Source organism: Nicotiana tabacum, chromosome 6, assembly GCF_000715075.1.
Source record: "Nicotiana tabacum cultivar K326 chromosome 6, ASM71507v2, whole genome shotgun sequence".
Classification (NCBI taxonomy): Eukaryota; Viridiplantae; Streptophyta; class Magnoliopsida; order Solanales; family Solanaceae; genus Nicotiana; species Nicotiana tabacum.
This window is the reverse complement of record NC_134085.1, coordinates 214,629,975-214,650,445: the sequence shown is the minus strand read 5'-3', so window position 1 is coordinate 214,650,445 and position 20,471 is coordinate 214,629,975. Positions and strand designations below refer to the sequence as shown.

Genomic DNA, 20,471 nt, shown 5'->3' with positions numbered 1-20,471 from the left:
TTTTTGTATGATCTGTGTCTATGAGTCGACAATACGTTTTTTATATAGTATTACTTTTCTTTTTTACTCCTTCCCTTATTCTAATTTACATAACACACTTTTTTTTTTTTTAATATGTTCATATATTGTAATTGTTGTGTTATAAAATTCTTATTTTACTATTAATGCAAATGGAACGGTGGGAGAAATAAGGTGCCATGAGAGTCTTTTTTAACCTATAGCCGCTTTGTTTTTCTGTTTGCACCCGTACTCACTTTTTTGTTAAAAGCCTTTTAAAAAGATTATTTTGCCCTTCTTTATTAAAAGACTACTTTCTCTCCAAATATATGCTAGTCCTCTATGTTAAAACTGGAATTTTCTCAAAGGAAGCTAATAATACACCTATGTTATTTCAAGGAACAATGCAAAGTCGTTAAGCACGTTTTAGGACTTTGTTTTAACCAAAAATGGGAGGAAAAGTTGATTTCATCACCAATAAATTCACTTTCAAAATTTTCTTTTCTTCTAGCATTACAGAAGGATGATCTTAAAAAGCCTTTGCCATTACCTCCTTATAGCGAACATGCATGGAAGAATTCACTGGAAAGAGAATCTTCATCTTTTTCATGATTGATTATACCTGTGATTGCACGTTCCCACTGAGTCGAAATATACTGCAAGCCATTTTGTAACTGGTGAACTTCAGCTTTAGGAGCTGAAGTTTTTGTTTTTGTAACTGGTTAACTTCAGCTCTAGAGCTGAAGTTTTTGTTTTGTAACTGGTGAAGTTTTTATTTTGTAACTGGTAAACTTCAGCTTTAGGAGCTGAAGTTTTTGTAACTGGTGAATCTTAGCTCTAGAGCTGAAGTTTTTGTTTTGTAACTGGCGAACGTTTTTATTTTTATAACTGGTGAACTTCAGCCCTAGAGCTGAAGTTTTTGTTTGTAACTGGCGAACTTCAGCCTTCTTAGAGTTGAAGTTTTAACTGACTTTCCATATGATTTGCACGTTAAAAGTATTAGATGGAAATAAAGGTGCTCACTAACTTATGTAATCCTCTTGGTCAGATTCCTCCAATTTGGTATACTTCTTAAATACCAAATTGATGAACTAAAAGGTTTCTATCTCCATAGCCCATGTCAATTACCGGAACATTTTCACAATCAGCAACTTCAGAAAGGAGTGGCCTATCGAATTGAGGGCGGATATAACTTTGAGGGATAGTAAAGTGGCGGATTCCGCTGGACGGAACTTTTGTTTCCATGGAATATATCTAGTTATCCACAACATATGAAAAAAAGGATTTTTTGTTTTGGAAGGGGTATAATTGTCATATTATTACGGATTTTTTGTTAGTTGACTACGAAATCAATAGTTTTTAAAAATAGGGTACATGTTAAAAGGTGGCATAAATATAGGGTATGACTGCAAATCGCCCATAAAGAAGATAGAGTAGTTTAGCACTTTAGCTAAAAGAGAAGCTTTTTCAAACTCTTTAGAGTCCACTATGGGCCCAAAAAGAGGAAAGGGTTAAAATAACATGGTCTAGTCAGTTTTCGGACTGGTCATTCAAAAATAGACATCGTTTGCCAAGTCATTGAAAAATAGCCATTATTTTGCTGCAACAGAGACCGGTCCAACATAATATACTGGAGTTGGGGGCACCTGTGTATGAACTTCCAGCATATTATGCTGGACCGATATACTTTGTTGGCTCCAATATAATATACTGGAGACTAGAGCATCGGTGCTCCAAACTCCAGTATATTATGCTGGAGTATTTTTTCAGATTTTGAACAGCATTTTCGTTCAGATTTATCTTTACACGAAAAGTGGCTAAATTTCGATTACTTTTGAAACTGTGGCTATTTTTAAATGACCACTTGTAAATTTGGCTATTTTTGAATTTGTCCTCGGAAAGGTACGAGTTGTTGGGCTGGATAAGTTGCAGATCGGACGCTAACATCTGTCTTTTTCCTTTTGGGAGTTGGGACTCCGATAGAAAAGTAAGGGTCCCTAAAGTAATCGACCACTTATCTTTTTTACTTCGGCAAAATTGCTTGATCATTTTCTTATCCACTTTATGTCGAGCAAATTTTCATTGCGGAATAGTATTTTAAGAGAAAGAGGCCAGTCGGCAAAACACAATAATTTAAATCAGTTACATGCTTGTCTTTGTGTTATAAAATAAACAGACAATTTGTGGAAGGGTAAATTTACCCTTAAGATTGAATAGTGTCAATCAAATGTATACACTGTATTTCAAAAAGACAAAGTACTAGGAAACTTCGTTTAATAACTCGAGACGCTTATTGAAAAATTGTTAAAACTTGTGTGGCAAGAATTAGTCGAAGAATGTTGAACGATTAGTCATTAACTTGAAAGTACATCTTTGCTGCCACAACTTTTTGTCTCCTTAAAAAACACGTTGCTTTGCTGGTTTATGATACTTTGACATTATATATAGTTTCTTTTGAAGTTTATAACTTACCAGTGATTAAGATTTTAAATTGCAACGAAATAGTCACAGAATTCCTTAACTAATTAGATCATTTTGCACCTTATAATAGGAGTTAGATTATGCATTCATTCTTTCTGTCTCTGTCTTTCTTTAGGCAATGTTCCTCAATGTTGGTAATTTGACTTGTACGTGTTTCATTTTTGTTGTTACAACTTTACCATCTAAGATCATGTTTGCCTTTCACTTTGATCATGATCTATTCTTATTGTTGCTTTGATTGGTGCTAGCAAATGCATTTTCTCCTGCAAAACTTTTGTTTAAATATGTCATACATGTTAACTTAGTTGGTCTATTTGGCTGCAAAGCATGTCTAAAATGGACAGAGAGTAGCCTAAAATTCTTATATCAGTACTTATACATAATCAGATTAAGTAACGAGTACAAACAGAACTCTTAAATATTTGATCACATTAAGACAATAAAACTTAATAAATGTGACACTTCTTATGTTTGATCACCTTATAAACTTAATTTGGAATATCGTGAGATGCTATTGAAAAATAGCTATTCAATCGTCTAAGAATTCAACTGTCTCCTGAGGAGTTCAAGACATCGTAAAATGAAATTAAGACTAAACAGACGAATATAAAGACAGTTCTTATGTTAACAATTGTGACACTTCTCAACCTGGTGAGTGACCGAGTGGTGACTGTTTCCTGTTCTGTAGTGGATTCAAAACTAGCCATGGAAGAGTAAATGGCTCAGCTTTCTTCTTCTTCTGCTCCTCAAGCACATATATGTTTACGGTGTTTTTTCCCGTTAAGGTGTAATATGAAAATTTCTTTATTCATGCATGGAGTTTGACATAATTCGCACCAGAATTGCTGGCTGTTCTCATCTTTAATTTTCTCACCATGTTCGAGTTCTAGTAGCTTAGCCTTGTGTTTCTGACCTTCAAGGTGCATTTTTAATAAACTTTCATCCTGACAGAAAATTTTGCACAAGTCACATCTTACTTGCTTGTTTCTTTCCTCGACACTTGAATCCCCGAGTTTCAGCTTGTGCATGCGCCCTCTCAAGTGCTGCTCGAAACAAAGAGTCCCAGAGCAATGAACTCTACAGATTTTACAGTAGTACTGCTGCTGAGGTGGCAGGCTGCCAGAGTAGCTGGACTCTGCATATTTCTTTCTACCAGAGTAAGTAAATGTAGAGCTTAATGATGGACGTGGTCGCGATGTTGTCGTACTTGGGAAATGGTTTGGCAATAGCACTGCATTAGGGGTTTGTAAAGGGGTTGATGCATCAGGTAATGGCATTACACTATGACTTGTGGTCAGAATTTCTCCAGCCCCAGCGCCTGGAAAAGAAGATGAATTTGGAGATGGCTTTTTGTTTAATGGATCAAGGCAAGGACTCTCAGCATTTACGTTTGAATTGCTGTTGAAGATGGCACCTGACAAAAGGATAAATCTTGTAACAGCAGCAATACAACTGTATAATATGTGCCCGAGAAACATGACATTCAGTAGCAATTGCTTTGGTATTTGTAAAACAAAAATAGGAATAGAAACTACCTCTCGTATTATTTTCACCATCAGATTCTAAAATTTTCAATTCTTCCTGTGAAACTTTGGAGTAACAAGAAGTTGTTTGGTTCTTGGAAATCAAAGCTTTCCGTCTTCTTAAGTAAAACTTGGATGAATTCTGTTAGATTTGAATATTTGACACACAGAACATTAGAGGTACGAAGTTAATTCGCAGGATTGAGCAAACAAAATATAGTTTACAGGTAGTGTTGCCAAGGACGAGTAAGTTAATGGATCAGGGAAGGGACACTTAGCACTTACATTTGAATTGCTCCTGAAGTTGGTACCTGAAAGGAGGAAAAATCTTAAAACAGCAGCAATAAACTGTACAGTGTGTGAAAATAAATGTAACATTCTGCAGCAATTGCTTCGATATTTGTAGGTTGTAGGTGTACTTACACGAGAAAAGAATTATTAGTAAAGAAAAGACGAACAAAAATTACCTTTAGACGAACAGAAACCGCCATCGTATTCCAAAGGATTCAATGTTTCCTGCGAATCTTTGGCGCATTTAGAGGTTGTTGTTGGACTGCAATCTGCTATTCCATCAGCGGATCTTTTCTTCTTGGAAATCAAAGCTTTCCATCGTTTTACCTAAAACTTAGGATCATGTTCTATTAGAAGGTTTGAATCTTTGACACACAGATCATCATATATATAAAGTTAATTCTTTGGATTCAGTGAATAAAAACTACAGTAGTTTATAGGTGCCAGATATCAATGATCAAGTCTTACTACTTACTAGGATCCTTCTAACATACAAGATACAAGGAGTACTGCAAATATTATCGCTGTCCAAGATACAATGTAGCTTTTAGTAACTGAAGCTAAGATCAAACTTAAAATGGATTCTTTTTTCTTTTTAATTCAAGATAATATTGTGGGGTCCAGCCCACATTTTAAGGAAGTTGTTTTCTTCCTTTCTTCTTCATTTTCAAAGTTGGCAGAAGCAGGCAGCCCACGTTTCTCATTTTTCTGTCAAAAATGACAGGCTGCAGAAGTTGAAAGGCCAAGGTTGGTAGGCATATTTTGCCTATAAAATGAGAGCTTCGGCTCTCATTCTTTTATCACAATCTCAGAGGAAAATATATCTGAGAGCTAGAAAGAAAGAGCGAGGTTTCACAGACAGGGTATAAGAAAATAGTCTGTGAAGAAAATAGAGAGTGTGAGCGATATTGTAGTGAAGTGAAATATCAAAAGAGGGTTATTTCTTTTGAGTATTGTAGTGGTCTTTGTAGTATTTTTACTCGGGCCTACAAAGTGTAAATTCCTTACTATAGTAATATCAGTTGCTCCTCTCGGGGTCGTGGTTATTCCCTTATTCAGAAGGGATTTCCACGTAAAAATCTTGGTGTCATTGTTACTCTTTTATTCTTGTTAATTACCGTATCTCGGTGCTACATTATTATTCCGCTTTTATTACCGTGAATATTATTTTGGTAGGGGGTTTATTCCCAACAACTGGTATCAGAGCACAGGTTCTGCTCGTTCACCGAAATACTATTCACTGTCGGTAGTACTATACTTGGTGAAAAATAAAAATGTCCGGAGTAAAGTACGAGGTAGCAAAATTCAACGGAGATAACGGTTTCTCAACATGGCAAAGAAGGATGAGAGATCTGCTCATCTAACAAGGATTACACAAGGTTCTAGATGTTGATTTCAAAAAAGCCTGATACCATGAAAGCTGAGGATTGAGCTGACTTGGATGAAAGAGTTGCTAGTGCAATCAGGTTGCACTTATCAGATGATGTGGTAAATAACATCATTGATGAAGACACTGCACGTGGAATTTGGACAAGGTTGGAAAGCCTATACATGTCCAAAACACTGACAAATAAATTGTACCTGAAGAAGCAGTTATACGCCCTACACATGAGTGAAGGTACGAATTTTTTGTCACATTTAAATGTGTTTAACGGACTAATCACACAGTTTGCCAACCTCGGAGTGAAAATCGAGGAAGAAGATAAAGCCATCTTGCTATTGAACTCATTGCCATCTTCATACGATAATTTGGCAACAACCATCTTGCACGGTAAGACTACTATTGAATTGAAAGATGTCACATCGGCTCTTCTACTCAATGAGAAGATGAGAAAGAAGCCTGAAAATCAAGGACAGGCTCTCATCACAGAAGGTAGAGGCAGGAGTTATCAAAGGAGTTCGAGCAACTATGGTAGATCCGGAGCTCGTGGGAAGTCAAAGAACCGATCTAAATCAAGAGCCAGAAATTGCTACAACTGTGATCAACCAGGTCATTTCAAAAGAGATTGCCCAAATCCAAGGAAGGGCAAAGGTGAAATCAGTGGCCAGAAGAATGACGACAACACAGCTGTCATGGTGCAAAATAATGATAATGTTGTCCTCTTTATAAATGAGGAAGAGGAATGCATGCACCTGTCAGGTCCAGAGTCGGAATGGGTGGTTGACACAGCGACATCTTACCATGCCACACCGGTAAGAGATCTTTTTTGCAGATATGTAGCAGGTGATTTCGGCACAGTGAGAATGGGTAACACAAGTTACTCAAAGATTGCGGGGATTGGTGACATTTGTATCAAGACAAATGTCGGATGCACATTGGTTCTAAAGGATGTGCGGCATGTACCTGATTTGCGGATGAACTTGATCTCGGGAATTGCTTTAGACCGAGATGGATACGAGAACTATTTTGCGAATCAAAAGTGGAGACTCACTAAGGGATCATTGGTGATTGCAAAGGGAGTTGCTCGCGGCACGTTGTACAGGACAAATGCAGAAATATGCCAAGGTGAATTAAACGCGACACAAGATGAGATTTCTGCAGATTTGTGGCACAAAAGAATGGGTCATATGAGCGAGAAGGGATTGCAGATTCTTGCCAAGAAATAACTCATTTCTTATGCCAAAGGTACAACGGTAAAACCTTGTGACTACTGTTTATTTGGTAAGCAGCATAGAGTCTCATTTCAGACATCGTCTGAAAGAAAATTGATTATACTTGATTTAGTATATTCTGATGTTTGCGGCCCAATGGAAATTGAATAAATGGGAGGTAACAAATATTTTGTTACTTTTATTGATGATGCTTCACGAAAATTATGGGTTTATATTTTGAAAACCAAAGATCAGGTGTTTCAAGTTTTCCAGAAGTTTCATGCTCTAGTTGAAAGGGAGACAGGTCGAAAGCTAAAGCGTCTCTGAAGTGACAATGGAGGTGAGTACACTTCAAGGGAATTTGAAGAGTATTGTTCAAGTCACGGGATCAGACATGAAAAGACAGTTCCTGGAACCCCACAGCATAATGGCATAGCCGAGAGAATGAACTGCACCATTGTGGATAAGGTGAGAAGCATGCTCAGAATGGCTAAACTGCCTAAGTCATTCTGGGGTGAAGCAGTTCAGACAGCCTGTTACCTGATCAATAGGAGTCCATCAGTTCCATTGGCGTTTGAAATCCCAGAGAGAGTTTGGACCAACAAGGAGGTGTCCTACTCGCATCTGAAGGTGTTCGGTTGCAGAGCTTTTGCACATGTACCAAAAGAGCAGAGAACAAAGCTGGATGATAAATCTGTTCCCTGCATATTTATCGGATATGAAGATGAAGAGTTCGGGTACAGACTGTGGGATCCTGTAAAGAAAAAGATCATCAGAAGCAGAGATGTAGTCTTCCGAGAAAGTGAAGTTGGAACTGCTGCTGATATGTCAGAAAAGGCGAAGAATGGTATAATTCCTAACCTTGTTACTATTCCTTCTATTTCTAACAATTCCACAAGTGCAGAAAGTACGACCGACGAGGTTGCCGAGCAGGGGGAGCAACTTGATGAAGGTGTCGAGGAAGTGGAGCACCCCACTCAGGGAGAAGAACAACCTCAACCTCTGAGGAGATCAGAGAGGCCAAGGGTAGAGTCATGCAGGTACCCTTCCACAGAGTATGTCCTCATCAGTGATGAGGGGGAGCCAGAAAGTCTTAAGGAGGTGTTATCCCATCCAGAAAAGAACCAGTGGATGAAAGCTATGCAAGAAGAGATGGAATCTCTACAGAAAAATGGCACATACAAGCTGGTTGAACTTCCAAAGGGTAAAAGACCACTCAAATGCAAATGGGTCTTTAAACTCAAGAAAGATGGAAATGACAAGCTGGTCAGATACAAAGCTCGATTGGTGGTTAAAGGCTTCAAACAAAAGAAAGGTATTGATTTTGACGAAATTTTCTCACCTGTTGTCAAAATAACTTCTATTCAAACAATTTTGAGCTTAGCAGCTAGCCTAGATCTTGAAGTGGAGTAGTTGGATGTGAAAACTGCATTTCTTCATGGAGATTTGGAAGAGGAGATTTATATGGAGCAGCCAGAAGGATTTGAAGTAGCTGGAAAGAAACACATGGTATGCAAATTGAATAAGAGTCTTTATGGATTGAAGCAGGCACCAAGGCAGTGGTACATGAAGTTTGACTCATTCATGAAAAGTCAAACATACCTAAAGACCTATTCTGATCCATGTGTATACTTCAAAAGATTTTCTGAGAATAACTTTATTATATTGTTGTTGTATGTGGATGACATGTTAATTGTAGGAAAAGACAAGGGGTTGATAGCAAAGTTGAAAGGAGATCTGTCCAAGTCATTTGATATGAAGGACTTGGGCCCAGCACAACAAATTCTAGGGATGAAGATAGTTCGAGAGAGAACAAGTAGAAAGTTGTGGCTATCTCAGGAGAAGTACATTGAACGTGTACTAGAACGCTTCAACATGAAGAATGCTAAGCCAGTCAGCACACCTCTTGCTGGTCATCTAAAGTTGAGTAAGAAGATGTGTCCTACAACAGTGAAGGAGAAAGGTAACATGGCTAAAGTTCCTTATTCTTCAGCAGTCGGAAGCTTAATGTATGCAATGGTATGCACTAGACCTGATATTGCTCACGCAGTTGGTGTTGTGAGCAGGTTTCTTGAAAATCCTGGAAAGGAACATTGGGAAGCAGTCAAGTGGATACTCAGGTACCTGAGAGGTACCACGGGAGATTGTTTGTGCTTTGGAGGATCTGATCCAATCTTGAAAGGCTATACAGATGCTGATATGGCAGGTGACATTGACAACAGAAAATCCGTTACTGGATATTTGTTTACATTTTCAGGGGGAGCTATATCATGGCAGTCTAAGTTGCAGAAGTGTGTTGCACTTTCAACAACTGAAGCAGAGTACATTGCCACTACAGAAACTGGCAAGGAGATGATATGGCTCAAACGGTTCCTTCAAGAGCTTGGATTGCATCAGAAGGAGTATGTCGTCTATTGTGAAAGTCAAAGTGCAATAGACCTTAACAAGAACTCTATGTACCGTGCAAGGACCAAACACATAGATGCGAGATATCATTGGATTCGTGAACAGGTGGAGAACGAATCTTTACAGGTCAAAAAGATTCATACAAGTGAGAATCTTTCTGATATGCTGACCAAAGTGGTACCAAAAGACAAGTTTGAGCTATGCAAAGAACTTGTCCGCATACACTCAAACTAGAAATTGCGAAGTTACCTTCTTTGGGTGAATGAGACTGGAGGGGGAGATCTGTGGGGTCCAGCCCACATTTTAAGGAAGTTGTTTTCTTCCCTTTTTCTTCATTTTCAAAGTTGGCAGAAGCAGGCAACCCACGTTTCTCATTTTTCTGTCAAAAATGACAGGTTGCAGAAGTTGAAAGGTCAAGGTTGGTAGGCATATTTTGCCTATAAAATGAGAGCCGAAGCTCTCATTCTTTTATCACAATCTCAGAGGAAAATATATCTGAGAGCTAGAAAGAAAGAGCGAGGTTTCACAGACAGAGTATAAGAAAATAGTCTGTGAAGAAAATAGAGAGTGTGAGCGATATTGTAGTGAGGTGAAATATCAAAAGAGGGTTATTTCTTTTGAGTATTGTAGTGGTCTTTGTAGTATTTTTACTCGGGCCTACAAAGTGTAAATTCCTTACTATAGTAATATCAGTTGCTCCTCTCGGGGTCGTGGTTTTTCCCTTATTCAGAAGGGTTTTCCACGTAAAAATCTTGGTGTCATTGTTACTTTTTTATTCTTGTTAATTACCGTATCTCGGTGCTACATTATTATTCCGCTTTTATTACCGTGAATATTATTTTTGTAGGGGGTTTATTCCCAACAAATATAACAGAGGAAATAATTTTCTGATTTCAAATTTCATGAGCTTGTAGACATACCAAACGGTGGGGATCTAGAGGTAGGGGTGGCAAAATGGGTCAAATATGGATAAGAACTATATTATCCATTTAGAAAATGGATAACCAATGTATAACTAATGGGTTTAACTTTTACATTTGTAAAGCCTCAAATTGGGGGTTCAAAGTTATGGATAATATGGTTACCTATATTATGCGTCAGTTAACTCGTTTTTTATCCGTATTAAATATGAGTCGGGTGGGATAAAGAAGATAAAATTTGAATGCATATCATAAACCTTATATGAAAAACACATGGCATGAATTTATAGGACAAGATAGATAGAAACAAACCTCTAAGGGCAAAACATCCTGTGGACATTCATCATCTGCAAATAAATTTGCGATCTTCTGTTTAAATGCTAACTCACGCTGAATTGCATACTCTACTGACAGGGAACGCGCTCCCTTATCTTCAGCCATTTATGTCAACTTCCTGCAATCAATTTTATCATGCCTAATTACTTGTTAAGCAAATATGAAGCTAACCGTAAACAAAAAAAGTCCAATAAATGCAGCATCTTTATACTGTCAAATAGAAATAGATGCAACTGTTAAAGGATTTGATTAATACTTAAAAGTTTCAGTAAATAGAGTTCAATTGGATAAATTTATAAACATAAAGGAAACTGTAGGGGTTAATGTATAACCGATAGAGTAACAATCAACAGACTGAAAGATCAATGTGCCTTCTTCGCCCGGTTGAGATTCAGAGTTTCTGTTTTCAGTTTTTGGTTTTTAGCTTTGTTGTTTCTATAGCAATGGAAACCAATGGAGTGTTGTAAGAGACTGAATCCGACGGTAGAGGAGCAAAGTTGAGATTAATTATCAAACGGCATTAAACTCAACTAAATGGTCAGGCACTAACTGTGTGCACTTTGCACGAATCCGTGCGAGCATTGGGGGAGTGCCACGTTATCTCCTCAAACCTTCCTCCTCCTGGCTCTTTTTTCTGGTTTAAAATTGAACTAGTAGTCGTACCCGCGCAATGCGCTATGATCGCAGCCAACTCCGCACCACTAATAAGTAGCGAGAGAGGGTCGCAATAATTTTTACCCGATTTTGGGTCGGAATCGATATCCACAGAGAGCTAAGATTGGAATTGAGTGTCTATTTAGCCTAGGATTGCGTAGCGTTCCAAATTGCACTTCTCATAATTTTTGGGGTTTTCTTTTATAATTCTACTTTTAACAAACTACAAATTGTAAATTAAGCTAAGAGTTAAATGCTACGAGTTGATCAAATATTCTAAAAGCACTAGGGTAGTGGCATCCACCTAGGTGGTCAATTGACGGGTACTTGAAACTAAGGCTCTATTGACATGATTGGGGAGTATGATATAACCGTTGCACTACTCTACCCACTCTACACCTCTCGGTGGTTCAAGTGATTTTGCTCAATTGACTTTCTCAAGACCAATGGGTATGCAGATTTACTCAAGCAACTTAGAGTTCAAATCAGGTATTACTCTCTTGAGGTTTAACCCTTTAATTGGGACTATCAATTCTCTTGGGTCCATCCCAATTCCTTGTTGGATCAATTTCGGAGACTTAGACTCTCTTTCTCAAGAAGAGCCCAAGTCAACTTAGCACAAACTAGTGTTTGCAACCACTAATTCAGTAATTAAACCATGAAATTGACCTAAATAACAAACACTCATAGTCAATCTAACCCTAAATTGCAACACCCATCAATTGCCCACACTAGGGTTGAGCCACAACCCTAGCTAATGGGTCAAGCTACTCATACTTGAAGAGAAAAACAGAGAAATAGATGAAGATAAACACATATTAATTAATTGCTAAGTTAAATACAAAGATTCAATGATGAAAACTAAGTAAAAATGTCCAAAATAGCTAAGAAGAGTCGTCTCACGAGCGCAGCTACTGTATTACAATATTGATACCCTAAAAATGGAAAAAAAATCTATTTATACTAAGCTGAAAAATCTGGACAAAAATGCCCCTGCGGGGTTAGTGCGGACCGCACAAAATGGTGTGCGGCCGCACTAGGCTCTTCAACATGAAAACTTGACTCTCTGAACTCAGACTCCGCGGACCACACAGAATGGACTGCGGCCGCGGAGGCTTCTAGTGCGGTCCGCACAGGCTTGAAAGCTCCAACTTCACCCTCTCTGAACCTTGGCTCTGTGGACCGCACAGAATGGTAGTGCGGCCGCATTGCCTTCAGTGCGGACCACACAAAATCTTCTGTGGCCGCACTACCTTAATGCCTGAAATACCAGCTCTCTGAATCTCCCTAGTGCGGACCGCACAAAGTGTAGTGCGGCCACACTAGGCCTGTTTTTTCCTGAATTTGTCTTGTCTTTGGTACTTGTGCAAGTTTCACTCCTTTTGAGCTGATTTTTGACATCTTGTCACTTTGTTGATCAAACCTGCAATCAATCACAACTTATGAGCCTTTTGGGACTATTTTGTATGAATTCATAATCAAAGCGTAAGCAAGAAGGAGTATAAAATGCGTCAAAATCCCTAGTTATCAACAGTCAATATTTAAAAAATGACCGGGCTTGTTTGATCATATTAGATCGTATTGCTTTAATAAATTTCAATTGTCATCTTGTTTGTCAATACGATATACATAATAATGAAATCTGTATTAAATCAAAGGTACTTATACAGTCAATGAATAACTTTTTTTTTTCCATATTTTTCTTTATTATATTAGCCAATATTTAGTATTATTACATTGTTAATAGAAATTTTGATTAATATATTACTTTGTCTGCTATTTTTGTCTACTCGCTTTCGTTTTATAATATATGAGAAGATATATAATTTATTACTGTTGAAATATTTTTTTATTTTAAATTTTATTATGGTGTTCTTAATAATATTATCTAAATTTAAATGAATAAAATCTCTATTAAACTAAAGGAACTTATACAGGCAGCGCAACGAATAACTTTTTTGTTATATATTTTTCTTTATTATATCATCTAATATTTAGTATTATTACATTGTTAATAGAAATTTTTATTAGCATATTACTTTATTTAATATTTTTCTTTGCTACTTTGTATTTGTAATATAATAAAAGATATATATTTAATTACTCTTGAAATAATTTTTATTTTAAATTTTATTCTATGGTACTCAAAAATATTGTCTGAATTTTAATGAACAAATTCTCGATTAAATTAAAGGGACTTATATAGTCATCAAATAACTTTTTTGTTTTGTATTTTTGTTTATCACATTATCCAATGTTTAGTATAATTATATTGTTAATAGAAATTATTAGCATATTACTTGTTTAATATTTTTGTCTGCTAAATTTTTTGGAATAAAATAGAAGATAAATATTTTATTACTTTTGAAAATATTTTTTTATTTTAAATTTTATTATATTTTTCTCAATAATATTGTTTGAATTTTAATAAATAAATACACTTTTTATTTCAAAAAAGAAAAAAGAAAATAATTTTTAAAAATGAAATAAAGAAATCAACTAACCTAAATCAATCCTCACCCATGTTTGAGTAGTTAATTTAGGTAGTTAATTGTCAATAACTAATTTCTTTGTTATTACCTAATTATGCCATGTGTCTTTTTTCTAGGCTATCACTTGGACTAATGTGGTGCCTTTTTCTTTGGCTTTTAATAGTATATAGATAGATTATTAGCATATTACTTGTTTAATATTTTTGTGTGCTAATTTTTTTGTAATATAATAGAAGATATATATTTTATTACTCTTGAAAATATTTTTTTTAAATTTTATTATATATTTTTCAATAATATTGTTCGAATTTTAATGAATAAATACACTTTTTATTTCAAAAAAGAAAAACGAAAATGATTTTAAAAATGAAATAAAGAAATTAACTAACCTAAACAAAATAAATAAATATTAATTAAGAAGTAGCACATAAACTAGGTGATAGGTCTTGGAAATTTACCTTGGGAAAATTGTAAATTTTGAAAAGTAAAATAAAGACTTAATTTTCTTGATTTTTAAACACGGTTTGTAGATAAGAAAAGTCAATGCATCCGCTGCATTTCAGTAGTCAGTTAGTGCCATTCCCTCTTAACCTTCTAGATCAACTTTAAGCGGTGATTATTCCATGATTTGACCTCATTGGTTAATCTTGTGCAAAAAATTTGTTAGTAACATTTACTATATGTGTGGCAATAATTATGTAAACTTGATGTAATACTAACACTTAACTGTTTGATCAAAAAGTGTTAAACCTTTCGTTAAACTAATTAATGAAGAAAACAGAGGATAAATTTTAGCCAAGAATAATTAACTCTAGATCTAAACACGTCAAATAAGAAAATAAAAGATAATCAAGTTGATAAACTTCATAAGATATCAAATGCGAATGAAAAGCTTACATTCTTGACATGTTATCCCATGATGTAGCGATTAAGACAGAAAAGATGAAATGTCATAGATGAGGACGAGATCTAACTTTATTGATTCAGCAAACACGAATATATAGATTTGTCTTCCCTATCTAAACCCTTTCATGGTTTTCCTCTCTTCTTTCCCTTCCGGGGGAGGAAAAAAGCCCCCTTTCATGTCCTTTTACCTCATATATATATATATATTATTAGAAATTCTTTTTATCCAACGGTCCTTAACCAGAATGCCTTTATCCATTGATTGTACTTCACGCCGCCTCCCTCAAGTATCACGACATTTACTCTGCCATACAAGCTTTTTGACGGTTTGGTCTCGGTGGTAGCCGAGGTGCTCGTTGTTATTACACTTAGTGAGTACGACCACGGCTTAGACGACCTCTTACCATTCCTTCTGATAACCATCTGGTAGTCAAATTTTGACCCATACATTAACATCAAATAAGACAATTTAACTTTAGAAGTCACAAATTAAGGTAAAAAGTATATCAGATAACCATGATTAAGTGATAAGTGTATAATTCAACACGGGACAATAACAACAAGATAGAATGGCAATTAGAAGATTTGACCACCTGACAACAGATTCAGCGCAATAGATAATACTAATGTTGATAATCATCCCCATAATCATTTCCAGAAGGAACTAATCCATCATTACTGAATCTTACACTTGGTTTCTGAACTATTTTGAAACTGTGATCATCACACATTAGGTTCTTGGAAAACAACCTAATCCTGTGAAGCACAGAATCTCCCCCAGACCAAATTCTTCACCGCGAATGCAAGACATCCTCTGCGTTCGCGAAGAAGGAAACCAACACCAGCAATTTTTGCAATTTGGACTTAACTCCAGGTGGTCCAAAACACACCCGAGCTACCCGCGACCCCGTCCAATTGCACCAATAAGTCCATAACCATAATCCGGACCTGCTCGAAGCCTCGGAACACATAAAATAACATTGAAACTAAGAATCGCACCCTAAAACCAAATTAATCAACTTTTGAACTTCAAACTTCCTTAACTAGCTCCGAACGCGACGAATCATGCTTGGACAACGCCAAATTTTATGCACAACACATATCACAATACGAACCTATTCTTAGGCTCGAATCCCAAACGGACATCGTTAACACCAAAGTCTACTTCAACCAAATTTAAGAAACTCTAAAACCTTCAAGGTGTCAACTTTCAATTTGAGCACCGAAACGCTCCCGGATGACCCGAAACTCGATCCGAACACACGCTCAAGTCCAAAATCATCATCCCTCATTAGAATTTGAGTTTTTATATATCGACCCTGTAAAGAACTTTTACACTACAAGTACAATTTAATTGGATTTAATCGGTTATAACAAGTTATTACTTATTTTACTGATTACTGTATTATATGCAGAGTTACTTGTTATTGTAAATCAACTTAAAACCGTTAGTATAAAAATTCTTACTAATATCAATGCACAAAACTTAAACTCTAAAGCAAAATATTATGTGAGGCTCCCAAAGCCAGCGAAGTTTAAACTTTCCATAGGAAACCTTTGAAAAGTTATTCACATTCCAACTCTATAATCTTCACAAAAATTATGGGATCTTAACAACCAGAGTGACAGAATAAAGAATGTAAAAGAACTGTATACAAGAAGAATGTGCTATGTATGTTACAAATGTGTAAAACTATTGACACTTTTGCTGTAAGTTGAAACAAAAAAGTTCATCAAAATGAAGGAGAAGTGCTACGACTAGATCCTGATCTTTGGCTTCGAGAAATAGTAATCAACATATCCAATACTTCCTTCATGTTAGGTCTAGCATGAGGATTATCAGCAGTGCACCTTATTCCTATCCTAAGCAATCCACTCAACTCCTCTGCTCCTTCTGCTAGTCCAGATACCAAAAGAGCAACTGGTATCATGGTTCTAGTAAATCCTTGCCTTCCGTCTCCCATCACTCGTCTCGCCCATTCAACTAAACATTCCTCGCCTCCATCTACAGCACGCCGTCCAGTGGCTAACTCCATTGCCAGCACTCCATAACTGTAAACGTCGCCTTTTGTTGTAGCCTGCCACGTCTGTCCATATTCTGGTGCGACGTACCCGACTGTGCCAGCAACCATTGTGCTAATATGACTATCTCCAGCATCCATGACCCTAGCGAGGCCAAAATCCGTGACTCTTGCCCTACCGTCTTTGTCTAGTAGCACATTGCTAGCCTTGACATCTCTATGAACAATACAAGGGTAGCACTCGTGGTGTAAGAAGAGTAAAGCACGCGCTACATCAATCGCCACATTAATTCTTCTCTTCCATGTGAACTTGGTTCTATCTGTGATAATGTCATCTAAGCTTCCACCTTCCATGTATTCATAGACTAACAATTTCTCTGATCCATTTAGGCACCATCCATAAAGAGTTACAAGGTTCGGATGCCAACCAAAGTCATTTCCACTTAGTACCTCCATTTCAGCTCTGAACTCTCTTTCCCCTTCAAATCCCTCCCTTTGTAGCTTTTTCACTGCCACTTCCCTTCCATCAGGCAAGATTCCGCGATATACTGTCCCGAATCCTCCCTTCCCTATAATTCTATCATTCGAGAATCTACCTGTGGCCTTCAATATATCAGAATATGTGAAGCTTGTTGTATCCAAACGGATAACCTTAACATCATTACACAACCATGGTGAGGATGCACCTGAACTTGATGGGAGATCATGTCGGCCCTTTGAATCCTCCAGTAGGTATCCTGGTGTATCTATCGGTGATTTTAGGATGAGACAGACAATGAGCGTCATGACTCCACAAACTAGGAAAGCCAGTACCAGAGCCAAGAATACCAAGATTGCACCTACCTTTGTGGTCCTTTTGAAACTTCCACCCTTGTTTATTGCATTATTGGTAGAGTTGTCAATGAAAGGTGGGAGGCGAAGCAATGGATCGCCAAGATATGATGACTTCTCAAATGTGGCGAATTGCCCACTTTCTGGTATAGAGCCATAGATGTATGGGTTGTACGAGACGTTGAACTTGCTCAGGTCAGTCAAGTTACTAAAGCTAGCCGGGAATAGACCAGAGAAATTGTTATAGGATAAATCAAGAATCTGCAAGCACTTAATGTATCCAATCTGACTTGGAATTTCACCAGAAATTCTGTTCTGTGACACATTAAGCACTACTAGTTGCATTTTTCCGATCTCTGGAGGAAGTGTGCCAGAGAATTCATTTACGCCCAAATGAAGCATACTGAAATTCAGCATACTGCCAATTTCAGGAGGGATCCCACCAGAAAATTTGTTCTTGCTGAGTTGAAGATAACCTGATATCTGATTCGAACGAACATTACTACCAGGCTCACACACTGGAAATAAACCATACCCTTTAAGCAATTTATCCCATAAGCTTCTACAATTCTTCCTTGTAAGAAGAGGATATACAAAGCTAAATGGAGGATAATCAGCTGGTATCCACCTCCTCATAGCGAAGCACTCCCCCGAGCCAGCAGTGACCTTATCCTTTTTCCTATTCAACAAGAAAGTAGGCATAGGATTTGAGCCAATTCTTGCTAACTGAGGAGGTATTGGCCCTGAAAGTTGATTATTTGCAAGATTCAGCCACAGTAAGCTACTGCAATTTCCCAACTCGGGTGGTATTCCACCGACCAGTGAATTGTTAGCAAGCATCAACCACAAAAGTGAGTTTAGCTTTCCCAAACCAGGAGGTATCGCGCCAGTTAACTTGTTAGAGGAAAGATCAACTGCCTGAAGCGTTGGAAAATCCCCGTATTCTGACGGTATACTTCCATTAAACTGGTTGTATGCAAGAATCAGAAACTTTAAACCTTCCATCTTGGAAAGTTCAACTGGTAATGGACCAGAGAACTGGTTATCACTCAAATCCAACCGAGAAAGGTTCACTAAGTTGGGAATTCCAGAGGAAACTATGCCTCCAGTATAAAAGTTACCATGCAACAGTAGAAACTTTACCTGTGTAAATCGCCCGAAAATTTCTTGTATTTCTCCTCTAAAGTTGTTTCTACTAAGATCAAGAAATACCAAGTTGCTTAGGCCTAATAGAGTCTCTGGAATATCCCTTGAAAAATTGTTACTTCCCAAGTAAAGTGCCTGAAGATTAATAACTGATCCAATTTCCCTTGGAATTGGACCTGAAAAGTTATTTCCAAACAAATTCAACTCTACCAAGTTTTTACAATTCAATATCTCTTTCAACAATCCTCCAACGAATCCGTTTTCTGATAAATCCAAGGCCTGCAAACTGCAGTTTGGAGTGAAAAATGAATCAGGCAGAGAGCCAGTGAACTTGTTATTAGATACCGAAAACTCCATAAGCTTATCAAAACCAAGTGACAATTCCCCAGTCAAGTTATTATAGCTCAAATCAAGATACTTGAGATTCCAGCACTGATCAAAGGTACTTCCAATCTCACCAGTGAAATTGTTATTAGAAATATTTGCAACCACCAAACTGTCACAAATCCCCGGGAAAGTTAACTTGATGTCCCCATGAAACCTATTCATGGTCAAATCAAGAACTTGCAACTTGTTCAACCCAGTCAAATTAAGCTCCCCATCTATAATATTGTGTGACAAATTCAAGAATATCAGATTTTGACACTGGCCTAAGTCTGCAGGAATGGCTCCTCCAATTGTATTCGTCGACAGGTCAATATAAGTCAACGCTGTCATGGCCGAGAAGTTATCAAAAAACTTCCCAGACAAATTGTTGTTAGAGAGGTGAATTTCAGTTACACGATTGATTCCATTATCGCAAACAATTCCAGGCCAATTGCAAGGAGACGAGTCTATTGGACTCCATTCTGTGTGTTTGTATCCTTTATTAATTGGATTTTGTTCCTCAAGAAATGACTTGAAACTCAGCAACACTCGCTTGTCTGTTTCGAGTGAATTTCCACTAACTAGCCTTCCTATAATTCACAAACAGAAAAAATAGAAACGTTAGTATTTTACTATAAAAATAAGTAGTACCATTTTAAACATGCAAGAATCTTTGATAATTTTTATTAGTACTCCGTGTTAATTTAATTAGCCTATGATAGAAAATATTTGCTTTCATAGATGTAACAGTAGAAAATTTTTCTGGCTCTGAGTTAAGGATTTAAAAGGAATACAAACCTGTAGTAATCAGTAGCAAGAAGTGGAATAATGCAAGACGAAGAAGAATATCAGATTCCTCTTCTGACATGATCAATATAACTCAATCTTGTTTTCTTCCACTCAGTATTTCTCTTCTCTGTACTTTCTTTTTTGTATCACAGAGTTGACAGATGAATTCTTGTTATGTCAGGGGTTTAGAAATTTGTGCAAAAATAATTTTTAAGGGTTTTGGTAGTTCAGAGACAATATCTAAGGGAGGAGGAATAAACATGAGGAAAATGTAGTTGAATTTCAGAGAGCCTGCAGATGGACCAAACCAAACTTTTTAAGACAAATGCACGTACGCTAGAATAATTTAATACTATTGCTTTTGTAGTAGTTTAGTGTTTTGATTATTAAATATTAAAATGGTGTGTTTATTGTGGGTGTACTATAGTTATAGTATTGTTTTTTTTGGTGGAAAGAAGAGGGAGGAGGGTTTGGAATTTCATGGACCAGAACTTTTAGAAATGGCCATATATATAAAAAGCCGCCCAAATTGACCATTTGTGCACTGGTTCATGTTATGTGATAACTATGGAATTGTATTTGTTTAGTTCTAGAACTTAATGACCAGTTTAATTTCTTTCCAATTTCGCATTTTCTACTTTTGCTCCCCCCTTCAAACCTTAGACTAATATCTCTGTTGAATCAACTTAAAAGGGCGGCTGACGCGCTGACCTTCAAATG

The 20,471-nt window shown here is 36.9% G+C and overlaps 2 protein-coding genes across 2 annotated transcripts; both read right to left on the bottom strand.

The window, feature by feature from the left end:
- Window positions 1–2,890: 2,890 nt before the first annotated feature.
- LOC107776585 (uncharacterized) lies at window positions 2,891–11,083 on the bottom strand. Its single transcript, XM_075256675.1, has 6 exons — window positions 10,879–11,083; window positions 10,523–10,664; window positions 4,469–4,619; window positions 4,287–4,312; window positions 4,014–4,143; window positions 2,891–3,892 (listed from the first exon to the last, which is right to left on the bottom strand). Exons 2-6 carry the CDS (start codon window positions 10,649–10,651, stop codon window positions 3,225–3,227), a joined length of 1,104 nt encoding a protein of 367 aa, XP_075112776.1. The 5' UTR covers window positions 10,652–10,664; window positions 10,879–11,083; the 3' UTR covers window positions 2,891–3,224.
- Window positions 11,084–16,221: 5,138 nt separating this feature from the next.
- LOC107776578 (putative LRR receptor-like serine/threonine-protein kinase At1g74360) lies at window positions 16,222–20,169 on the bottom strand. The gene is made up of 2 exons (XM_016596491.2): window positions 19,761–20,169; window positions 16,222–19,552 (listed from the first exon to the last, which is right to left on the bottom strand). Exons 1-2 carry the CDS (start codon window positions 19,828–19,830, stop codon window positions 16,332–16,334), a joined length of 3,291 nt encoding a protein of 1,096 aa, XP_016451977.2. The 5' UTR covers window positions 19,831–20,169; the 3' UTR covers window positions 16,222–16,331.
- Between the last annotated feature and the right edge of the window lie 302 nt (window positions 20,170–20,471).